This window comes from Papio anubis, chromosome 19 (assembly GCF_008728515.1).
Source record: "Papio anubis isolate 15944 chromosome 19, Panubis1.0, whole genome shotgun sequence".
Taxonomy (NCBI): Eukaryota; Metazoa; Chordata; class Mammalia; order Primates; family Cercopithecidae; genus Papio; species Papio anubis.
The window spans coordinates 55,470,146-55,493,620 of NC_044994.1; the positions used below are offsets into that span (position 1 = coordinate 55,470,146).

The window sequence follows — 23,475 nt, forward strand, 5'->3', positions numbered from 1 at the left end:
AGGACTATTTGATTTTTTGTTTTGTTTTATTAACACTGGATTTCACTCTGTTGTCCAGGCTGGAGTGCAGTGGTGTAGTTACTCCTCAGTATAGCCTCGACCTCCTCAGGCTTGGGCAATTTTCCCACTTTAGCCTTCTGAGTAGCTATAGGACTACAGAGTGTGCACTGCCACACCCAGCTAACTTTTGTTTTTCTGTTTTTTGTAGATACAAGGTTTTGCCATGTTGCACAGGCTTATCTCCAACTCCTGGGCTCAAGCAATCTGCCCCTCTCAGTCTCCCAAAGTGCTGGGATTGCAAGCGTGAGCCTGCACCTGGCTGATAGGACTATTTAGGCTTTTCTTTTTTCTTTATTTAGTTCTATTGGTAAAACATTTTTTCTAAGAATTTGTCACAAAATTGTTCATAATATTCTCTTTTTAATCTCTGGTGAATCTGTAGCTATGTCTCCCTTTTCATTGTTAATATTATTTATAAGTGTCTGCTCTCTTTTTCCTGCCAGAGGATGTATCAATTTTTCTTGCTAGAGGATTTATCAATTGTACTAGTTTTCTCCAAGAATCAGTATTTTGCATTGTTAATATTTTCTCTTACATGTTTGGTTTTCATTGCACCAATTGCTATTTTATCATAGCCTTCATTCAATTTTGGATTTATTCAGTTTGGAGGTTTGATTTTTTTTTTCTTCCAAGTTCTTTTTTTTTTTTTTTTTTTTTTTTGGAGACAGAGTCTTGCTCTGTTGCCCAGGCCAGATCTGAGCTCACTGCAACCCCTGCCTCCTGGGTTGGTTTTTTTTTTTGTTTTTTTTTTTGAGACGGAGTCTTGCTCTGTCGCCCAGGCTGGAGTGCAGTGGCGCAATCTCGGCTCACTACAAGCTCCGCCTCCTGGGTTCACACCATTCTTCTGCCTGAGCCTCCTGAGTAGCTGGGACTACAGGCGCCCGCCACCGCATCCGGCTAATTTTTTGTATTTTTAGTAGAGACGGAGTTTCACCGTGTTAGCCAGGATGGTCTCGATCTCCTGACCTTGTGATCCGCCCGTCTTGGCCTCCCAAAGTGCTGGGATTACAGGCGTGAGCCACCGCGCCCAGCCTACCTCCTGGGTTTAAGCGATCCTCCCACCTCAGCCTCCCCAGTAGCTGGGACTACAGGCGCCCACCACCGCTCCTAGCTGTAAGGTGTTTTTTTGTATTTTTAGTAGAGAGGGGTTTCACCATGTTGGCCAGGCTGGTCTCGAACTCCTGACCTCAAGTGATCCACCTGCCTCAGCCTCTCAAAGTGCTGGGATTATAGGCGTGGGACAACTCGCCTGGGCTTCCTTCCAAGTTCTTAAGGTGCATGCCAATCAAATTAATGTTCTACCTTTTTTTCCAATATAAGTATCAAAAGATACATGAGTTCAATTGAAAAAATATATATATATATATATATTTCCCTTGATATATCTCCTTTTATTGCAATGTATAGATTTTGATATGTGGTTTTTCTGTAATTGTTTAGTTCTAAGAGTTTTAAAATTTTGGTTGTAATTTCTCCTTTCACCTGTGAGTTATTTAGAAGTTTGTTAAAATGTTACTTTTTGTGTGTATGTTTCCCCTTGTGAAGAACTTATAAGGAGTGGAAATTTGATTTGACTGTATTTCACTGCATCATTAGGACTTGAAAGTTTTCATGGTAGGGTTTTATTTCAGGTTAATTTCAGTTTAACAGTAATGTTGTCAATACTTATTTAACATGCTTGAAGACTTCTTAAGTAAAAATTCCTACGTAAAATCTTAAGTAAAATTTCTAAGAGGAAGTAAGAACCCCAGCACCCTATTGTGAGGTTAGAAGAATAAGAAAGGGAGTCTGGACTAATTTTAAACAGGAAGAGGAGAATTTCACTGTGGTGGGGAAATATAGTAAAGATAAAACTCCTCTTTTTTTTGGTTTCCTTGTAATTCAAATTGGGTGATCCTATGCAGGAACTTAGTTCTCAGTAATGAGTAACGTATATAGGGAAAGATGCAAATCCATGCAGGCTCCTTGATCAGAGACATAGTTAGTGAAATACATCAGTGGTTCTGCTGTCTGACTTATTTCTGCTTCTCTCTGTTTGCTTTTATAGGTAGAAGAAGTGAAAAAGCACCAACACTGTTTAGCATTTAGCTCCTCTGGACCCCAAAGCCAGACTTACTACATTTGCTTTGATACTTTCACAGAATACTTAAGGTGGCTGCGACAAGTCTCCAAGGTAAGCAAGCATTTAACCCAGGAATCAACTCAGCTTCTAGCTAGCTGCAAAGTTCCTTTCTGCTTTAGCCAGGTCTAAAATATAGTTACACATACTTTTTTATTTCCTCCAGATACTGCCAGTGATTAGCAATTTTTATTTTTTTAAAAACTAATTTTGCCTGAAAAGTGGCTTTTTAAAAATTGTTTTTTACTTCCCCAGTTTTGTTTATACTTAAAAATAAATTGGTCTGTAGACTGGCATTACTCTCTTAATGTTGTAGATAAAAAACATGAGATTGAGAATATTTGAGGGACTGGCCCAGGCTAAGACAACTATAAAACCACAAAATACCCAGAGAATTGTTACAAATTTCCCTTCTTTCTCTGACTGTTTTTTCATAGAAATAGTCCAATATTATACCATCTCCCCTTCACCTTTATTCTGCCTTTTCAGTGATTTAATTTTTTTAATCTTATTTTGGCCATTATATTCCTCTGATTTAATAAGATCACCCTGTCCCATGAAATAATATATAGTACTTTTGACCAGGCACACTGGCTCAATCCTGTAATCCCAGCACTTTGGAAGGCTGAGACAGGCGGATCACTTGAGTTCAGGAGTTCAAGACCAGCCTGGCCAAAATGGTGAAACCCTATCTCTACTAAAAATACAAAAAAATCAGCTGGGCATGATGGTATGCACCTGTAGTCCCAGATCTTCGGGAGGCCGAGGCATGAGAATTGCTTGAACTGGGAAGGTAGAGGTTGCAATGAGCCGAGATCGCACCATTACACTACAGCCTGGATGACAGAGTGAGACTCCAAATTAAAAAAATATATAATATATACTATAATATTATTATATTCTTTATAATATAATTATGTATTATATAATATATATTATGTACATTACATATAAATATATATAATATATAATATATTTTTAATTACTATATATAATTATATATATAGTAAATGCAGATTTTATATATAGTAAATGCCTAGTAAATACAGGTGTTCATTACAGTACTTTTCCCTTCTCCAATTTTAAAAACCAGATATATGTTTCAAGAATGTTATATAATAATTATATATAGTTATATATAATTATATAGTATCTAGTACTTTTGTGTTTAATGTAAACCAGAGTAACATTATAAATAAGACAAATAAATGGTGATATTTCAGGTAACCTGTGTTAAGAATGTTTTTATATCTCATTTAGAGAATTATGTGTAAAATAATGGGGTGGATTGCAGTCTTTAGTGCCTTGGTTTGGGTGTTGTTTTTGAAATGATGAAATCTCCCTAGGGTGCCAGGAGCATTACAATGGAATATGCTTTCATATTTTTGAATTGATAATTTAACTTGTTCTCCTAGTTCAGTGTGATTCAGATTGCTGTGTGATGTAATTATTTGTCAAGTGAATGAGTAAGGAAATAACTTTGGAAAACAGTTAAGAGAAAATCAGAGAACAATATCTAGAAAATCATTTTGAAACACTGGCCGTATTTGAATTACCAGGTAAAAACCGTTGCCTGATGATGAAATATCATTTAGGAGAATTGGTTTTTCTTCCTTTTAGAGAAGAAGCAGTGGGTAGAGAGTTTCGGTTGATAGGGCTTAGAAAATTCTCTCAACCTAGTAGACAAATGGAGGTTCTAAATGTGTAAGGCAGCACTCCTGCAGGAAAAAGTTGGGAAGAGGACCCTTGTTGTTCAGACTCATGTGTAGAATTAATGTAATATTAGAAGTATACCTGTCTGGTTTTAAAATTATTTATACGGTTACAGATGTGAGGAGATATTAAATAATTGGGCTTTTATATTTATAATTTATCATTTTTATTGTGCTTTTGTATGCATTTGTATCCAAGTGGTTTTATGGATTGAAAGCAGTGAGTCAGTTGCCTACACTCTGCTTTATTCAGAATAAAATGCCTAACTAGGATCAAAGTGCAGCACATTTCTTTCTGTATAGAGATGTTGATATTTTAAATCAACTTTTAAATTATTAACTTTTTCTTTATTTTGGAGTACTTTTATAATTACAGAAAAGTTGCAAAGATAGTGCAGAGAGTTCTCATAGTTTCCCAACTCCCTCACTCAGTTTACCAGACGTATTACTACAATATATCTCTCAAGTGTAAGAAACCATCATTAGTACATAACTCTGAACTAACCTGTGGAATTTATTTTTTTGTTTTGTTTTTGTTTGAGACAGAGCCTTGCTCTGTTGCCCAGGCTGGAGTGCAGTGGCACAGTCTTGGGTCACTACAACCTCTGCCTCCTGGGTTCAAGCAGTTCTCCTGCCTCAGCATCCTGAGTAGCTGGGATTACAGGCATATGCTACCATGACCGGCTAATTTTTGTCTTTTTAGTGGAGATGGGGTTTCACCTTGTTGGCCAGGCTGCTTTTGAACTCTGACCTCAAGTGATCCGCCCGCCTTGACCTTTCAAAGTGCTGGAGCTATAGGCGTGAGCCACTGTGCCTGACCTTTATTTGGATTTCACTAGTTTTTCTATTGCCTTTTTTCTGTTTCGAGATCTAATTCAGGATACCACATTGCATTTGATTGTCATGTCTCCTGTGTCTCCTCTAGTGTCAGTTTTTCACTTTTCTGTGTTTTTCTTCCTTTCTTTCTCTCTCTCTTTTTTTTTTTTTTTTTTTGAGGTGGAGTCTTGCTCTGTCACCCAGGCTGGAGTGTAATGACATGGTCTTGTCTCACTGCAACCTCTACCTCCCGGGTTCAAACGATTCTCCTGTCTCAGCCTACCGAGTAGCTTTGACTACGGGCGTATGCTACCATACCCAGCTAAGTTTTTGTGTTTTTAGTAGAGACGGGGTTTCACTATGTTGGCCAGGCTAATGTCCAACTCCTGACCTCATGATCTGCCCACCTCGGCCTACCAAAGTTGTGGGATTACAAGCATGAGCCACTGCACCTGGCCCACTTTTCTGTGTTTTTCATGACCTTGACAGTTTTGAGGAATACTGATAAGGTATTCCTCAAAAGTGCTGAAATGCCCTGCAGTTGTATGTAGACAATAATTCACACACGTATACATATACAGCATACATTTTATACTTATAATAAGTGGAGCTGAGTATTTCTAAGAGGGTAGAGGGACTTTGATTTGATTATCTTAGATTACTGGTATTGACTACAACTAATTAGAATAAGAACTTTAACCTTCTTTCCATTTAGAAAGGCTTTGATTAGAGAAGCTGTGTAGTGTTGGGGTCAAGAATTTGAGTTTCAAAGTAAGGCAGGCATGGATTCCACCATTTCCTGGTCATGTAGCTATATCTAAGTTCCAAATTTTAAACTTTTTCATCTAATAAGGAGAATAATAATAGTACTTACCTTTTAGAGCTTATATGAGATATGCATATAATAGATTTATACTGGCACATAGTAAGTGAGTAGAACTAACTCAATAAAATAATTTTATGACTGTCATCCCTGATTGGTCAAATAATATTTTAAAGTATTATCTATTTGTATGTGTATTTTCAGCAGATAAAGACACGGGTCTTGGTTTGTCTGAGCAAGTTACTTTTTGCTGCTCTTAACAACCATGTCAGCCTTTTGGGGAAAGGATGGCAGACATTGGGGAAATGATTTCCTCCTGAGAAGTTGGGGTGGGGAATAGAGGGCGATACATTTTAGTAAATGCAGATTTTCTTTCTTTTTTTTTTTTTTCTTGAGATGGAGTCTTGCTCTGAGCCTGGAGTGCAGTAGTGTGATCTCGGCTCACTGCAACCTCTTCCTCCTGGGTTCAAACAATTCTCCCACCTCAACCTCCCGAGTAGCTGGAATTACAGGTGCGCGCCACCATGCTGGGCTAATTTTTTTGTATTTTTAGTAGAAACGGGGTTTCACCATGTTGGCCAGGCTGGTCTCGAACTCCTGACCTCAGGTGATCCACCTGCCTCGGCCTCCCCAAGTGCTGGGATTACAGGCGTGAGCTACCGTGCCCGGCCTAGTAAATGCAGATTTTCAATACAGTACTTTTCCCTTCTCCAATTTTAAAAACCAGATACATATTTCAAAAATGTTTAGCAGTTACGGTTAGTGAATTAAGGACAAATGAATTGTAAAGGACTGATTAAAAGAGGTTAGATATTATAAAAGAAATGGGTGAAGGAATGCCCTGTTTGGGTTTGAATCCTATATAAAACATGGCCACACCCTTCTTTAAGCGTTATATGTTGAGGATAATCTTGCGATAATATCGTTTCCTTTTTAACCTAGCATCTGGGGAGAGTAGACTAGAATCTTGCTCCATTTGGGAATATATGCCTATAGGGAATTTGACATGGGTAAGGTTGATTGTTATAAGCTCCTCCAGCTTCCAGTTTCCCCCTTCAGTTGTCATCTGCTCTTCCTCCTATGTAGGTATTAGGAAGTTACATCATTTAGTCACACTCACTGTTACTATGGAAGCGTTTAGTTTCTTTTCTTCATATTGAGAAACAAAACATTCTCAGAATGGATAGTCTTTACATCTTGATGTTTAGATAAGGGTTCATTTTGATAAGGACCTGAAAGAAAAACAAACCAACAGAAACAAAAGTTTCTAATTTTTAATAACTGTCCCCACCCCAGAGTAGGAGGGCAAAAAAGAAACAAATTTCCATTATTTTTTAATTAAAATGAATTAAGGAAGTAATGTAAAAGGAAAGTTCTTTATTTTCAGTTTATATTTCTGGATTTTCAGATACAAGAGAGGTGTTACTTTTTGTTCTGATTTGTTTCATTTGATTTTGGGAAAATTTATAGAGGTTTATTAATCAGATGTGTTCTACCAAGATAGGCTCTTATATACTTACTATTTTTAAACCTTAGCACTTAATATTGCTTGCCAAAATAATACCCAAGGCAGTCTCGTTAGAGTTTTTATTTTGGATGTGTATTAGTGGTAGACAGTGTGGAAGAGCTCCTCTGGGAGGATTACGTATATTGGTTGTAAATTCATTCCTAAAATATTAATGCACAGCATGCTGTAAAAATTGAGTAAACCTCCTTTATATACGGTGTAAAAAACGGCTCTGTTTGTTCAGCATGTTTTCAAAGTGGTTGGAGGGTCAGTGATATGAAAAGGCTACGGCTAAGCTGAGGGAGTAACAGGAACATGCAGAAGAGCTCCTATCAGTTATGAGTAATGCTGACCTGGGTATCCATCTTGGTGGTCCACTTTTTAGAGTGCGTTCATTGTGGATCTGTTGATTGATCCTGTGAATTCTTTTCAAAGTTAGGCTTTCATGTGAATCTGTAGCGTGTCTTAGTTTTAATTTAAAAGTTTAGTAACTTCTGTAACACCATATTATTCTACTTTAAAGTCTGTTTCTTGGCCAGGCACGGTGGCTCATGCCTGTAATCCCAACACTGTGGGAGGCTGAGGAGGGCGGATCACCTGAGGTTAGGAGTTCACGACCAGCCTGGCCAACATGGTGAGACCCCATCTCTACAAAAAATACAAAAATTAGCCAGGCATGATGGCAGGTGCCTGTAATCCCAGCTAGTCAGGAGACTGAGACAGGAGAATCGCTTTTGAACCCAGGAGGCAAAGGTTGCAGTGAGCCAAGATTGTGCCACTGCACTCCAGCCTGGGTGACAGAGCAAGATTCCATCTGAAAAAAAAAAATAAATAAATAAAAATAAAGTCTTTTTCTTTATTCCATGGAAGATTAAAAGTGGGTTCCGGGCAGGGGGTTAGGGTTTTGGCCCCCCCCCCCCCCCGTTTTTTTTTTTACTCTTTATTGTGGAAAATGTCAAGTATTCTGAAATAGAGATAATCGTGTAGTAACCCCCACACAGCTGTGCCCCGGCTTCCACAGTTACCATCTCCTGGTCAGTGGGCTGTTATCAATGTGCCCCCTTTCTCTCTGGATTATTACAAAGCAAACCCCAGACATTATTTCACTCACAACTATTTTCACATGTGTGTGTATAACTCTAGAAGATGAGGACTCTTGTTACAATTACTCTTCTTACAACACCGTTATCTATGTGTGTGTGTTTTTTAAAGAATGGATAATTCAGATAAAGATTAGAGGGTTGATTCAGGTGTCTTATTCCTGAAATAGCAGTGTAGCATGTGGTACCCAAGAAAATATACAACACTTGTGGAAAAGGGCCTATTGTGAGCTACGCTTTTAACTTTTTATTAGACAGATGGAATGCTCTTAAATTTTGATTAGAGCTAGATGAAAATGAGAACAGTTTACTACATGGCACACTTCTAAATTCAGTATTTTGAATCTGAATAGTAACTTGACTAAATTGAAAGTGATGGAGCCCTGCAGTTAGGGACACGATGTCTAATCATAAGCATTTTCTCTTAAAAATTGTCCCAGTTCTCTTGTGTAGGGAAAAGGAAAAGGCACAGTATGACCTCTTCCAAGGACCTCAAACCTGGCGGGTTTATTTGGTTACAACATGGTGACAATGAAAACAGCATTGTAAATTCAGGCCTCCTGGAGGGCCGCGAACCTGTCTGCTTGTCTCTCTCTCTGTGCTGATCAGTGGCTGACAGTTGCAGACTGTGACTGTCAGAGTCGTTCTCTCTCCTGCTGAGGGAAAAAGTCACTGCATTGAACTTCTGGTTGCCGTGATTTGAGTGCACTCTAAACATGCACAGTGTAGGCAAATCGGAGCCACATTTCATGCCGAACGATCCCATGAAATGATGAGCAAACATCACCCTTTTAAATAAGAGTAAGGCACGTGGTGAATCACAATTGAACTTTTGGTTTCATTTGCTTAGAAACAGTATCTTACTGTCTAGATTTTACTCAAGGAATACTTAACTAATCAATTGAGTCAAATTATTCTAGTATAACAAGATTGAGGTTTCCAACATATCGATTTGTGTTATTAGATGTAATTACAAGGAACCCTTTAATATGACTTAGACATCTTTTACCCATATTTTGCCTCTTAACTTGAAGTGTAGTTCAGGAAGTCTGCTGCCTTTTGTTAGCATGGTCTGCCACTTGTCCTTTAGGGATTGTGCTGTAGTTTTTAACTTTGAGGTTGTAATGATAAGCTTCGCTATCAATACTGTTCTACTGAGGAGTCAAGGGCTTTTCTGGAAACCCTCACTTCACATTTTACACCCAGTGTTTTGGATAAAGAATCAAGGGCCCTTTGATCTAACAAGCCTACCATAGAATCTAAATGGAATGAAGGGGCTGAGTGCAGTGGCTTACGCCTGTAATCCCAGCACTTTGGGAGGCCAAGGCAGATTGATCACCTGAGGTTGGGAGCTCAAGACCAGCCTGGCCAACATGGTGAAACCCTGTCTCCACTAAAAATACAAAAAAAATTAGCCAGCCATGGTGGCAGGTGCCTGTAATCCCAGCTACGCGGGAGGCTGAGGCAGGAGAATCGCTTGAATCCAGGAGGCGGAGGTTGCAGTGAGCTGAGATGGTACCACTGCACTCCAGCCTAGGCAATGAGAGCAAAATTCCATCTCAAAAAAAAAAAATAATAATAATAAATGGAACTATGGGTCTGAATGACGTGAATCCTGAGAAGATTGCTCTTATACCAATTCTGTAGTGACAAGAAAAGTTTGGAAATTTAGTATATGAGTTAATATATGAATATTTGGGTATATGAAGACTTCAAGGAGGCAGTGGGCAAGCTGAGTCTTTTAAGGGTAAATAGGTGTTCACCTTGCAGACAAGAAAAGTACATTCATTTCAAGAAGGATAGGTCAAGTATATGCAGAGGCAGTTTGCAGAGATATCCTGTAAAGATCATATCACACAAGTCTGAGAAGTGTGAAAAAAAAAAAAGAAATAAGAAGCTAAAGTAAATGAGTGCTGGCCAGTAAGTTTCCTGCTAGTTCCATTTCATTTTCTTGTAGAAATATGACTGTAAGTTACCCAGTATTATCATTAACTTTCCAATATAGTAATGGATTTGTTATGTAAAAAATTACCTTATGGAATCTTTGTTACAGTTAGAAGGCAGCAGTCTATGAAGTCAGAGAACTTATAAATTCTGCTTTGAATTTAGGGAGAAGGTAACATTTTGGATTGTATTAAGTTTTTTGTTACACATAAAATTAAGTCAGTAAAAAAATAACAGAATGATCTCTTTACAGATATAATTATACTTCCTCTATACCTGTCTTATGTCCACACTGCTAATCCCTTTTTTTTTTTTTCTTTTTCCTGTAGCGGCTCTTGTTTCTGTAATCCTAGTTAATATATTCCTGAAGAAGAGGCTTTCACTTCAATTCTAAAGCTATTTCTGTTTAGAACTATTTAATTTTATTTTCTCTAAAGTTTTATAATCCAATTGTAAACAAATGGCAAAAATACCTAGTTTGTTTACCATCTCATAACAAAAGAAGCATGTTTTTGTGAAGCAGTGCTCATTTGTATAATTATACTATTACCATTTTAAATGCATCCAATGTACTTCCATCTTCCTTCCTCCTGTCTTCTCATCTCTTCCCCCTTTCTTTCTCCATCTGTGTTGAAATTAGCAGTTGTTGTTCTCACTGTCCAGCAAGGAGAGATGGGGAGAGGGAGGGAGGAAAGAGAGGACTCTTCTGTCCTTTCTTTGTGCCAGGCACCAGGCTCCATGTGGATTGCCACAACCTCAGCAAATGGAAATGTGTTCCTTGTGTGTTCTTGGTGGAACTCTGGAAACATTTTCCCAGGAGACCTTAAAGAACTTTGGTTGGGGTCTATACTTCTGTTATTAGTACTTTAAAATACTTGTGGGTTTGATCTGTATAAATGTTATCTTTAATAAAATAACTTCTAGGGTTCAAGAGAGGAACTTACAGTTACATTTTAAAGTTGTAAAATGTTGTTTTAATATTGGTAAGGGCCCTTGTAAGGTAGTTGACAAGAAGGGAATATTAATATTAACTACAGTATTCTAAAAGAATTGTGCCACCAGTTATTTGACATTTTCTTTGAAAACATTCTTTAGTTTAACCTTGAATTCTAGTCTTCAACAACAAACGACTCTTAGTTCAGAGACTTAAGATTTGGAAAAGATCAGACTCTCACACCATGCCACCCATGTCTGTAGGCATTTCCAACATCTGTAGTGTCTGATGTGACTGTTTTTCCGTATAAGTGAGCTGAAGTCTTTATTCCTATAGCTTTGACTCATTGACCCAAGTTTTTCTATCTGGTACAATGCAAGAAAATTCGACTCCTTTTCCTATTTAATAACCTCTGAATATTGTTGAGTTACCAGGATCTGTGCCCTTGCACTGCCCTTTCTGCTCCTTAGCAGTCTATTTTCAGCAGAAGTATCCCTGGCAATTCCAACAATTCCTTCTGTCGCTTGGTTCTCAGATACTTTATCTCATAGCTTTTTTCCTGGGTGCTCTCTGATTTGTTGACATCCTTGCAGATCTCATCTGATCAGCACAGAGTATGTGACCATTATTTTCATTACTTTAGACATTATGTCCAAAGTGAATTAGTTACCCTTTTGTGAGGTCAACCCTAAAAGAAAATATTTTTTTTTGCTCTTTTCCTTCCTCAACTTGTTGATATATTTTGTAAACAATATAATTATTTACTGTACCAAATTGATACTATAGTGACAACAATAATGCACATAGTAGTAACTAACATTTTGGTAACTTTTACTATTTGGCAAGCACTGTGCAAGATACTTTGTAGTAGCCCTGTGAAGTAGGTGCTGATAACAATTCTATGAGGTTGGTTTTTTGTTGATTTTTTTTTTTTTTTTTGAGTTGGGGTCTCGCTCTGTTGCTCAGGCTGCTGTGCAGTGGCATGATTACAGCTGATTGCAGCCTTTGACCTTCCAGGCTCAAGTGATCCTCCCACCTCCGCCTCCTGAGTAGCCGGGACACAGGCATGCGCCACCACTCCCAGCTAATTTTTGTATTTTTTGTAGAGACGGGGTCTTGCCACGTTGCCCAGGCTGGCCTTGAGCTCCTGGGCTGAAGCAGTCCTTCCACCTTGGCCTCCCAAAGTACTGGGATAACAGGCACAAGCTACTGCGCCCAGACTGTGGTTGGTTTTTAATACCAAAAGATATTATCTTTTAGATATTATTATCCCCATTTTGCAGATGAGGGAACTGATATATAAAGTATTCAATTACTGCTTTATGCATTAGGTTCTACTACCTTATTCCTTTTACTTAATTATACTTCCAGTGTTTTACAGTGGTTGGAAGGGACTGAAAACAAAGATTTAAATAATAACTGAGATTTACTGAAAATATCTCAGTAAGGTACTTTATATACAGAGTTGGCAGCTGAATCCAGGCAGCCCAGTAGTATGACAAAGAGTAATTTCTCAAGCAGTCTGTTTATTGGAGTATGTTGCTAAAAGACGCTTGAGCATAGTCACTCTACATCGCTCATTCATCTTAAATGATGACCAAGAGTTATTTAAGAAATGTGAGATGCTTTCTGAGTCATTCAAAGCAGACTGAATTGTTTTCAATGGCGAGGGAACTACTGTTGTCTGATTCTTTGCAAACTGGTCAAATATTGATATATCAGGAACTTAGTATGTGTGATTAACCAGATATCTGTATCTGGTCATGTTATATTTTAAAGTTAATTTCTTTTAATCTGAGGGTTTAGACCAATTTAAATATATATCTACCAGGTGGCCGGGCGTGGTGGCTTACGCCTGTAATCCCACCACTTTGAAAGGCTGAGGCGGGTGGATCACCTGAGGTCAGGAGTTCGAGACCAGCCTGGCGAACATGGTGAAACCCCATCTCTACTAAAAATACAAAAATTAGCCAGGCATTGTAGCGCATTCCTGTAATCCCGGCTACTCAGGAGGCTGAGGCGCTGAGGCAGGAGAGTTGTTTGAATCCGGGAGGCTGAGCCAAGATCACACCATTGCACTCCAGCCTGGGTGATAGATTGAGATTCTGTCTCAAAAAAAAAAAAAAAAAATCTAACAGGCATGGTGGATGGTGGTTCACACCTGTAATCCCAACACTTTGGGAGGCTGAGTGGGGAAGATCACTTGAGGCCAGGAGTTCAAGGCAAGCCTGGGCAACATAGCAAGGCCCTGTCTCTACAAAACAATATACACACACACACACACACACACACGTATGTATATATACATATATACATATATATACACACATATATATGTATATATACATATATACATACACACATATATGTATGTATATATATTGTTTTGTAGAGACAGGAGATAGATAGATACATAGATAGATAGATAGATAGATAGATAGATAGATAGATATCCTTTAAAGTTTAGTTCCCATTATGTACTTAGGATTTTTTGAGTCCACAGTATTTTTAACCCAGAGAATTAAATTTTCTACACCTGCTCTGAAGGGTTAAATTCTTCTACCCACTGGTCTAATTTATTATTTTATAAAGCAGGAAATAGTGGAATAATTGGAAAAACAATCTATGAATTCTGTATTAAACATACTGAATTCTTGTGTATTAGACTTGGAACTTAAACATCAAATTTTTTTTTTTTGTATTTTAAAAACAAAAGAGGCCGGTTGTGGTGGCTCACGCCTGTAATCCCAGCACTTTGGGAGGCTGAGGCAGGTGGATCACAAGGTCAGGAGTTCGAGACCAGCCTGGCCAACATGCTGAGACCCCCATCTCTACTAAAAATACAAAAATTAGCCGGGTGTGGTGGCAGGCACCTGTAATCCCAGCTGCTCACGTGGCTGGTGGCTGAGGCAGGAGAATTGCTTGAACTCGGGAGGTGGAGGTTGCAGTAAGCCAAGATTGCACTACTGCACTCCAGGCTGGGTGACAGAGCAAGACTCCATCTCGGGGAGAAAAAAACAAACAAGTAGTTCATTTCTAGTAGTAAAACCACTTGAATAGTATTTGTATTATGTATTTTAATAGAAAGCTAGAATGTAAGTTCTTCGTGGTTCATTTCTCCTTTGTTAAGGCGATGTCACCTTTGGGGAAATGCTGCCGTGATGTTCAGAAACATTCTCAGGTAGTAACATTTGAAAGAGATTGTTTATACATATTTTGCCAATAAGGAACTCAGGAAGGAACTCTGAGTTCAGATTTGATCTCCACCCAAGCTGAACTCTATTTTTTTGTTGTTACTGAGAAACACAATGGGGTTTGTGTGTGGGGGAGGGAGATAACTGCTAGAGGGACACCGGTGGCTCATGATTTTGGAAAGCTGTTGGTGACATCTCCTCTGACCCTATACAGTTGCTTCTGACTCCTAAAGAGTCAGGTGCCAGGTCCACATTTTCACTTTTGGTTGCATGATGAGTTCACTGGACAAATGTAGCAGAAGTGTCTGTGAATACGTGGCTCATTTTGTCAAGGGAGGGGACTGTGTTGGCACTGATGCTGTCGACATGGAGCTCTGAGGATTGTTCTTGGCCCTGTGTGTGCTCTCACTGCATCCTCTTCAGTGAATCATAGTTATTTAGATGTGTGTGTCCTCAAGAGGCTAAGCTTTCGGAGACAAAGACTGCATCTCTCCAGTACCTGGTACGGTTCCTGGTTCATAAAAGGCAAATAACGAATGTATATTGAATGATTCACTCAGGTTAGCTTGATGGCCCCACGCGTGCTGCCTCCTCATTCCCATCCCCTCACCTCTGCTGGCAGAGAGAGCTGGGGATACCTTGGAGGATCTCTTGATCTGGAGTTCTCTTGATTGACTTTTTAAATATTGTTGTAGCTTGGTCCTTGAACAGTGAGCCAGGGATTTTGTTTTGTTTTGTTTTCTTCCCCAGCCTGCAGTTCTCACCATACTCTTATTTTTGGGTCTTTTAACTATATTTTAACAGGTACCTCATAGCCCATCATTTTAAAATCATAGATCCTACTTCTCCCAAATGCTCTTGCCCTCATAGAATACCATTTCTCTTATTTATTTATTTATTTATTTATGAGACGGAGTCTCGCTGTGTCGCCCAGGCTGGAGTGCAGTGGTGCGATCTTGGCTCACTGCAAGCTCCGCCTCCCGGGTTCAAGCGATTCTCTTGCCTCAGTCTCCTGAGTAGCTGGGATTACAGGTGTGCGCCACCACACTCAGCTAATTTTTGTATTTTTAGTAGAGATGGAGTTTCACCATATTGGCCAGACTAGTCTCAAACTCCTGACCGCATGATCTGCCCGCCTCGGCCTCCCAAAGTGCTGGGATTACAGGTGTGAGCCACTGTGCCCGGCCCATCTCTCATAGCCTGCCTGGATTTTCCTGTTGTCTTCATTGATTTGCTATGTCATTACCTCGAATCATTTTAAATGTTGTATAATTTGTGTAATCTTCTTTTCTTTTTTTCTGAGACAAGATCTCCCCCTGTCACCCGTGCTGGAGGGCAGCGGCACAATCATAGTTCACTGCAGCTTCAAGCTTCTGAGCTCAAGGGTTCCTCCCACCTCAGCTTCCCGTGGAGCTGGGACTCTAGGCACGTGCCACCACACCTGGCCAATTTTTTAATTTAACTTTGTAGAGATAGGGTCTTGCTCTGTTGTCCGGGCTGGTCTCAACCTCCTGGACTGAAGTGGTTCTCCTGCCTCAGCCTCCCAAAGTGTAGAGATTACAGGCATGAGCCACTGTGCCTGGCCCATATTTTATTTCTTATATATCTTTAAGTATAAAACTGGTAGCTTTGATATGCTTTTATTGGAACATTATGAAGATATATGACGTAATTAATTTTTTTTTTTTGAGACGGAGTCTTGCTCAGCGCCACAGGCTAGAGTGCAGTGGCGCGATCTGCCTCCTGGGTTCACACCATTCTCCTGCCTCAGCCTCCCAAGTAGCTGGGACTACAGGTGCCCGCCACCACCCCCAGCTAATTTTTTGTATTTTTAGTAGAGACGGCGTTTCACCGTATTAGCCAGGATGGTCTCAATCTCCTGACCTCATGATCCGCCTGCCTCGGCCTCCCAAAGTGCTGGGATTACAAGCGTGAGCCACTGCGCCCAGCTGATGTAATTAATGTTATAGGAATGTTTTCTGCATCTGTTGTTAAATAGGTTAGTATAAGAGCAAAAGATGAGATGTCATTATGAAAAGCTTTGAGGTCGAGCTAAAGCATTTCTATAGTGTGTGTGTTTGTTTATTTGTCTGTTTGTTTGTTTTGAGACTGAGTCTCCCTCTGTTGCCCAGGCTGGAGTGCAGTGGCGTGATCTCAGCTCACTGCAACCTCCAGCTCTTCGGTTCAAGCAATTCTTCTGCCTCAGCCTCCCAAGTAGCTGGGATTACAGGCATGTGCCACCACGCCTGGCTAATTTTGGTATTTTTAATAGAGGCAGGATTCCACCATATTGGCCAGGCTGGTCTCAAGCTCCTGACCTCAGGTGATCCATCCACCTCAACCTTCCAAACTGCTGGGATTACAGGCGTAAACCACCACACCCATTTAGTTGTATTGTGTTTTGTTTTGTTTTGTTTTTTGTTTGAGACAGAATTTTGCTCTGGTGCCCAGGCTGGAGTGCAGTGGCACAATCTTGGCTCACTGCAACCTCGACCTCCTGGGCTTAGGCAGTCCTCCACCTCAGCCCCGAGTAGCTAGAACTATAGACGTTCACTACCACCCTTGCTAATTTTTTTATTTTTTGTAGAGATGGTGTTTCACCATGTCGCCCAGGCTGGTCTTGAACTTCTGAAGTCAAGTGATCTGCCCGCCTTGGCCTCCTAAAGTGCTGGGATTATAGGCATGAGTCACCACACCCATCCTTCTATAGAATTTCTTTAAAGAAATGATTGCGTGTTGTGAAGCAGTGGAAATTAAAATGTTTGTTAAAATTCAAGGTTTTGTTTGATATAAAATAGTATAAAATTGTATTGATAAAGATAAAATTGAAACAAGTAGAGTTGTTAGAATGCTTAACTGATAAATATTAATAAACTCTATTCTAAATTTATATTCTCCTACCTCATGTCTTCCCAAAGCATTCTTTGGGAGATGAGAATTAAAAGTAGGTCAGCTGAGGTTAAGAATTGTTTATAATTCTTATTCCCCAGAGACTATCCCTGTAGCCAGAAGCATAATTTCCCAAGCCACTGAAGACTACACTAGAGCAATTAATGACTCATAATGCTGGTTGACAGCAGCTTTTTTTGTTTGTTTGTTTGTTTGTTTGTTTTTGGTGAGATGGAGTCTGGCTGTATCACCAGGCTGGAGTGCAGTGGTGCAGTGCAGTGGCATAATCTCAGCTCACTGCAACCTCTGCCTCCTGGGTTCAAGCGATTCTCCTGCCTCAGCCTTTCGAGTAGCTGGGACTATAGGTGTGCGCCACCACGCCCAGCTAATTTTTGTATTTTTAGTAGAGATAGGGTTTCACCATGTTTACCAGGATGGTCTTGATCTCTTGACCTCGTGATCCACCCGCCTTGGCCTCCCGAAGTGCTGGGATTGCAGGCGTGAGCCACCATGCCTGGCAGGTTGACAGCAGTCTTTTACTTCACACAAGCAGAATTATTTGTGCTATTTTAGTTGCTTTGACCAAACATTTTAGAGTCATTCTGGTTAATTTTGAGCATGCTGTGCACATAATAAGGATAAATACAACTTGACTAAAGTATAGAGGGGACAAAAAACATCACATGAATGTTGCTGTGAACTTTCCCTTGCCTGTGAAAGATGATTATCCACTAAATGAACCATAAGGAGTAGTGGGAATGATGTAGTACAGTCCTCTTGCAAGGGAAGATGAGAATTTTGAAAGCATGGCAGGGATAGGGTAAGGATAGGACAGATAGATTGGTTAGAAATGCAACCCAGCCACACTCGGAGGAGGGACATTTTTGTCATAAGGGTCCTAATAATAGGCAAAGAAATGACTTAAGAAAGTGTCAAGCTGAGTAATATGTTAGCAATGTGTGGCCACCCATTGAGTCATCTGAAAATTTTGTTGTTCACATTAGCATTTTTTAATAGTGCAGTGTTCTTTAGAGGAAATATTTTGAGGACCAAATGATCCCTCCTTCCCCCATGTATATTTACAAGTCATTTGGGGAAAAAAGAGACAACATGAGCAGGTAGTTGGAAATTATGTTCATTTTGATGTATCTCTCAGAGTGTGTCCATCGTGATAGAAAAGTCCCGTTTAATTTACTAACTCAGCCTTATTTTTTTTTCTTTTTCTTTTTTGTTGTTGTTTTGTTTTGTTTTTGAGATGGAGACTTGCTCTTGTTGCCCAGGCTGGAGTGCAGTGGCACGGTCTTGGCTCACTGCAACGTCTGCCTCTCGAGTTCAAGCGATTCTCCTACCTCAGCCTCCTGAGTAGCTGAGATTACATGTGCCTGCCACCTCACCCGGCTAATTTTTGTATTTTCAGTAGAGATGGAGTTTCCCCATGTTGGCCAGGCTGGTCTCAAACTCCTGACCTCAAGTGATCTGCTCCCCTTGGCCCCACAAAGTGCTGGGATTACAGATGTGAGCCACTGCCCCCAGCATGTTATTGTTAATACAGGCTGAAACTGACTTTCGATGCCACAGTTACCTTCAACTAATCACAACTTGAATCTATTCATTTGTAGTTCATTGATGGTCTGGCTGATTGCAGTTTACCCGTGTAATTGCTCAAGATGACGAGAGCATTGGCTTATATCTCGTAGACTTTTTTGTTTTACAGACTTTTATTGCTTGCAGTGGTAGACGTTGCTGCGGGGATACTTGGTCTACAGAGCCTCTCCTTTTTTTTTAAATGAATAAAATGGTATTACTGCAGCAACTTGTTGAGGTGATCAGGGCAGGTGTTACTTAGTCTACTTTAGAGATAAGGAAACTGAAGGACAGGTAAGGGAAGTGACTTATTCAAAGTCACGTTGCTAGTAAGTAGGACTGTTCCTACCTACCCCACATACTGTTCAGCTGGTGCCCTTTCTCCTGTATGTCAAGTTGTGTGGACCTCACCTTTGTGCCTTCAACTGTCTTGTCTGTGGTTATAAGTACAGTAGCTTTTGCCAAAAAGGAATTTATATTCTAATTATGAGATCCTTTAGAAGCTTTCTGTACCAAAGATCTGAGGCACCTTCTATGTATGCTTATTTCACTTCCCAAATTTCTATAACCTCTTATACTTTTCCTGTAACCTTTAAAATTTTGATCAGGTGCTCACTGGATGGCACCACCGTTGCCCAGTTGGATAAGTTGTGTGGGATTGGAGTGGGCAGAGCCTATGATGTCAAGGAATGATGCCCCATGGGGATTCACCCCTCCTCCAAAATCTGTATTTGGTCAGCAGATGGTCTCTATTGCTTCTCCCGAGGAGGACTCACTGTCTCTGACCACCTCGTCTTCATTTCTAAGGCTTAAACGTATCCTGAGAAGTACATCTAATTTTCTTTGCTCTAGTTATGTTATTTTATGATGGGGATTAGAGGAGCCTCCCTTTTGGTGAGATCTGAACTTTATTCCAAGTCTTGACCTAATGGCATAGAGTTAATAGTACAGGCTCTTGTTCAAACTCTAGTCCTGTTACTTTTTTTGGGGGGGGGGATACAGTTTCACTCTTGTCACCCAAGCTGGAGTGTAATGGCTCAATCTTGGTTCACTGCAACCTCCGCCTCCCAGTTTCAAGTGATTCTCCTGCCTTAGCCTCCCGAGTAGCTGGAATTACAGGCACCCACCTCCATGCCAGGTTAATTTTTGTATTTTTAGTAGAGACAGGGTTTCACCATGTTGGCCAGGCTGGTCTCAAACTCCTGACCTCAAATGATCCACCCACCTCAGCCTCCCATAGTGTTGGGATTACAGGTGTGAGCCGCTGCACCCAGCCTGATCCTGCTACTTTTTAAATAGGCCTTAGGCGCACACTCTGTGACTCAGTTTAACCTTTACCTTTGAAACAAGGGTAAGTTCTTACTGCACAGAGTTGTTGTGAAGATTAAGCTAAATATTGTATCTTAAGCTCTCGGAAGAGTGCCTGTTACAAAGCACTACTTAAATGTTAACTATTATTATTATTGTTACTTGGAAAAGGAAAATGCTAGAATAATAAAGGCTACTTGCTCTGAGGTGTGTACATGTGGTTTTTTGATTAATATTTTTTTATGTATGTAGGTCTTTCTTATTTCAGGCAGGATCTCAGTTTTAATAGCTGCTGTGTAGGTGGGTCACAGTTTCTTTAGATAGCCCAGCTGGTAGTTTTCTCATTTGGGAATCAAACCATACCTTCTAAGTAGAGTGCTTTCCTCTCTTTGTGGTAGAGCCCTGATGTGCCCAGGTTGCGCTGAGTAGAAGCACTTAAATCTCCCATTCTGTTGTAGCTCATGGGACTGGGCAGTGGTGTAGCTAGTGGTAGCTTTTGTGGTCATCTTTGCAGCTCACTGCCTCGTGGCCACGTTAACATGATGAGTTTATGCTCTCATGATAGACGTTCCTAGTTCTGCATAGCTCACGCAGGACTGCCCTTGCTTGTAGCCTCGTTAATGTGGTTTCCTCCTGCTTGTTTCCAGCAGAAACAGCTTACGGTCTAGAATGAGGAAAGGAAGCCAATACAACTTGATGTTAAATCATTTTCTCTTAGTTGTCCAAAGGGAGTATTTAGTGGGATGCTTCATTTGAAATGGAATTTGTCTTCTTCAAAGTGGTTGCCACATGAAAGGATGCACCAGATGCAGAGGCCGCCTGGTGAGAAAGGAGGAGGTATAAGGTCGTCCTCTGGCCATTCTTCCAGCAAGATGTTTTGAGGGTCCTCCCAAGTACTCAGCGTGGGTTTATATCAGTGAGCAAAATAGAAAAATTCTTTCCTTTATGGAGCTTACAATCTAGAGACAAAGGCAGAGAAAAAATAAGAAAATTCCTTGGTATAGTAGGCCCTCCTTACCTGCGAGTTTCCCATTTCAGATTCAACCAGCCGTGGATCAAAACCTGCCGACACGGAGGGCTGAGTGTACTATGGCATTTTATGTCAGGGACTTGAACATCTGTGGATTTTGGTACCTGCTGGGGTCCAGGAACTAATCCCCAGTGAATATGGAGCATTGACCATACATTGGTGATCACCTCACACTTCTCAGAACCTTTCCACATATCCCATTTCACTCACCTTAAAAGCCAGAGTCCTCAGAAGGCCTGAAGGTCCCACAGGGTCTGCTGCTTGCCCCATATCCCCTGCCCATTTACCTTCTGACCTCGTTGCCTTATAATCAGTGTTCTCAGGTCTCTCGGACATGCCAAGTATGCTCCTTTTACAAAGTTTTTGTATTATTATTATTTTTTAAATTTGAGACTGGATCTGGCTTTATTGCCCAGGCTGGAGTGCCGTGGTATGATCAAAGCTCACTGCAACCTCGACCTTCTGGGCTCAAGTGATCCTTCCACCTCAGCCTCCCAAGTGGCTGGGACTATAAGCATGCACCACCACGCCCAGCTAATTAAAATTTTTTTTTCTTAGTAGAGATGATGGTCTCACTATGTTGCCCAAGCTGGTCTTAAACTTCTGGGCTCAAACAGTCCTCCCACCCCAGCCTCCCAAAGTGCTGGGATTACAGGCGTGAGCCACCATACCTGGCTAAGGCATGCTTTTCTAAGGGCTCTAACTCTGGGTACTTCCTCTGCCTGGCAGCATCTTCTTCCAGATAAATCGTATCAGCCAACTTTTCCTGTTTTTCCTTGCTAAATGTCATCTTTTCAGTGGGGACCACCCTCACTAACCTATTTAAATTACAATCCACCACCTTCCTAGCAATCTTGACCCCCTTTCTCAAGCTGGTTTTTTTTTTTTTTATTCGTAGTGCTTACCATTTTTTTTTAACGTATAATTTATTTATTTGTAAAGAAAGCTTAATAGGGGAGGGATCTTCATTTTGTTTTCTGAAGTATATTAAGGGCTTACCTAGAACAGTAATTGGCACCTCTAGTAGATACTCAGTAAACATGTTGAATGAATGAAAATGAAAAGTACAATGGAAAAAATAAAGAAGGGTTGTATTAGTTTCCTGTGGCTGCTGTAACATATTAACAAACCCTCGGTGGCTTAAAACAATAGAAATTTGTGATCTCATGGTATATATTGCACATATAATTATTCATCCATATAATATATGGAGGTGTGTGTGTTATGTTAAAAATTGTTTTCATAAATGGAATGTGTCATGCTGCAGTTTGCATTTGTATCAAGTCAGATTGATACATATGGTTCTAGCTCCTTCATTTTAACTGCAGCTCTAAGCAGCTGATTCTCTTTCTCTCCTGGTTTCAGAATATGTAAATCCCAGAGAAGTCCTTTGATTAACCTAACTTGGGTCCCATGCTAGCACCTCTTGGATCAACCTGTGGCTTCAGCAGATAGGACACTCAGATTGCTCAGACCTGGAGTGCATGCCTACCCACGAATCCAGAGCATCTGGGTACTTTGTTTGCAGTTCCCCTTAGGATCATGAGTTTGAAAGAGAAAGGATTTGGGGCAGACAAAAAATACAGATTTCTACTGAGGCTTCAAGTTTGGGCTCGGACATTACATCCTCTGGGAATCCTTTTCTGACCCCTGGGATTCTGTTCTGTGTCCTTGCACTTCCTATTCTTGTAGCAGTTATCATGTAGTATCTTAATTACCCTGTCCTCTTGATGTGTACTCATTCAGGGCAGAGACTGTGTCTGTCTTGTTTTCCTGTTGTATCTCAGGAAATAAAAGGCCTGCCATACACCATTAAGTAGATGTTCAACACATATTTTTGAATGAATGATTCCACTAACTAGCAGAGCTTTCAACCTCACTTTCTATAAACAGGTTCCCATCCACTTCCTATGAATGCCATAGGAATCCTGTGTGGCATGGTGCTTTTGCACCTACTTTCAGACCCATTAACATTCTATCTCTTTTTACATCTTTCTTTGTATGAGTGGTTTGGCCCTGTTTGGCATTTTCTTTTTCTTATTTAATGGTGAAAATTCACAGAAAGATAAAATAGGTAAAATGCAAACTCAGACTTTCTTGGTAAAGTCTTTAGAGATAAGTCCTGCCCAGCTTCTCTCACCCCAGTATACCTTTAGCTTTCATGTGTGCACAGTAATTTCTCCTAACCTCAAATATTCCATCAGCAGAACTGTTTATTTTTTTGAGACAGAGTCTCTCTCTGTCGCCCAGGCTGGAGTGCGATGGCATGATCTCGGCTCACTGCAACCTCCACCTTCTGGGTTCAAGCGATTCTGCTGCCTCAGCCTCCCGAGTAGCTGAGATTACAGGCATCCCACCACCACGCCCAGCTAATTTTTGTATTTTTAGTAGAAACGGGGTTTCACCATGTTGGCCAGGCTGATCTCCAACTTCTGATCTCAAATGATCCACCTGC

The 23,475-nt window shown here is 40.4% G+C and overlaps 1 protein-coding gene across 2 annotated transcripts in view; it reads left to right on the top strand.

Annotated features, from left to right (window-relative positions):
* The window catches only part of PHLPP1 (PH domain and leucine rich repeat protein phosphatase 1), a 288,094-nt gene that overhangs the window by 122,938 nt on the left and 141,681 nt on the right, over positions 1–23,475 (top strand). For both annotated transcript variants that reach the window (XM_021930200.2, XM_003919671.5), the window contains exon 3: positions 2,108–2,233. In XM_021930200.2, the coding sequence (XP_021785892.2) occupies positions 2,108–2,233 (126 nt within the window). The remainder of the gene's footprint in view (positions 1–2,107; positions 2,234–23,475) is intronic.